Source organism: Perkinsus marinus (genome assembly GCF_000006405.1).
Source record: "Perkinsus marinus ATCC 50983 genomic scaffold scf_1104296974560, whole genome shotgun sequence".
NCBI lineage: Eukaryota > Perkinsozoa > Perkinsida > Perkinsidae > Perkinsus > Perkinsus marinus.
In genome coordinates, this window is record NW_003201088.1 from 1 (window position 1) to 1,205 (window position 1,205).

General features: G+C 40.3%; 1 protein-coding gene across 1 annotated transcript; it reads right to left on the reverse strand.

Annotated features, from left to right (window-relative positions):
• Positions 1–184: 184 nt before the first annotated feature.
• Pmar_PMAR012817 (vacuolar ATP synthase catalytic subunit a, putative) lies at positions 185–1,099 on the reverse strand (the record flags this gene model as incomplete). Its single annotated transcript, XM_002765820.1, has 1 exon — positions 185–1,099. One exon carries the CDS (start codon positions 1,097–1,099, stop codon positions 185–187), a length of 915 nt encoding a protein of 304 aa, XP_002765866.1.
• Positions 1,100–1,205: the final 106 nt, after the last annotated feature.

Here is a 1,205-nt window from a genome sequence, read left to right on the forward strand (position 1 = left end):
CTGCTGCTTCATCCCCACAATAACTCCAGTTACTGATATCATAACTTCAACAACATCTAACAGCAGCATTGTGGTGAAACGATGGAAAAAATCACCTAGTGAAAGAATGGTCGTCTCTAAACTAGAACCACGGATGATATCCTAGACCATGAATAGTAGTAGTATGTAGTCGCACTATTCATTATTAGTTGGTATTGTTAGTCTCATCTAGAAGATTCTGGAAGGCAGTATCAATCTGGTTAACAAGATTAGCAAAGAAGTCAGCGAAATCCTCTTCACTATGTTGAGGCATCTCGAACTTCATATTGGTAATAGCGACGATAACATCCTTGCAAGCAGTAGATATCTGTGACCATCCAATAACCTTATCACCATGATTCTCAGACAAACATTTCTGAGCAGCATCATAGAAATGACAGATACATTTCATCATACCAATAGTCTTAGCTAGAGGGCACATATAATCATAATCACTGAAACCATTCTGTTGAAGGAAATCTTCACGAATAATACGAGCAACCTCTAAAGTACACTTCTGATCTTCAGATAGTGAATCACGACCAACCAATTGTACAATTTCTTGTAGATCATCTTCAGTCTGAAGAATCTCTTTAACCTTTTGTTGTAAAGATGAATACTCATTATCATACTTGTTGAAGAAGGGCTCCAAGGCACGAGTATACTTTGAGAAAGAGATATTCCAGTTAATGGAAGGGAAATGCTTCCTCTGAGCCAACTTCTTATCAAGACCCCAGAATACTTGTACAATAGATAGAGTTGCTGAGGTAACAGGATCAGTGAAATCACCACCAGGAGGAGATACAGCACCAACAATAGTTACCGCACCCTCACGATCAGGAGAACCCATACACTTAACACGTCCAGCACGCTCATAGAAGGAAGCAAGACGAGCACCGAGATAAGCAGGATAACCAGAATCAGCAGGCATCTCAGCCAAACGACCAGATATTTCACGTAAAGCCTCAGCCCAACGAGAAGTAGAATCAGCCATCATACTAACATTAAGTCCCATATCACGGAAATACTCAGCAGTGGTGACACCAGTATAGACAGATGCCTCACGAGCAGCAACAGGCATATTAGAGGTATTAGCAACCAACGTAGTACGTTGCATATCTGTTCCTCTTTACCATTAATAGAGTAGTAAGTTGAGGGAATTCAGTTAAGACTTCAGCCATTTCATT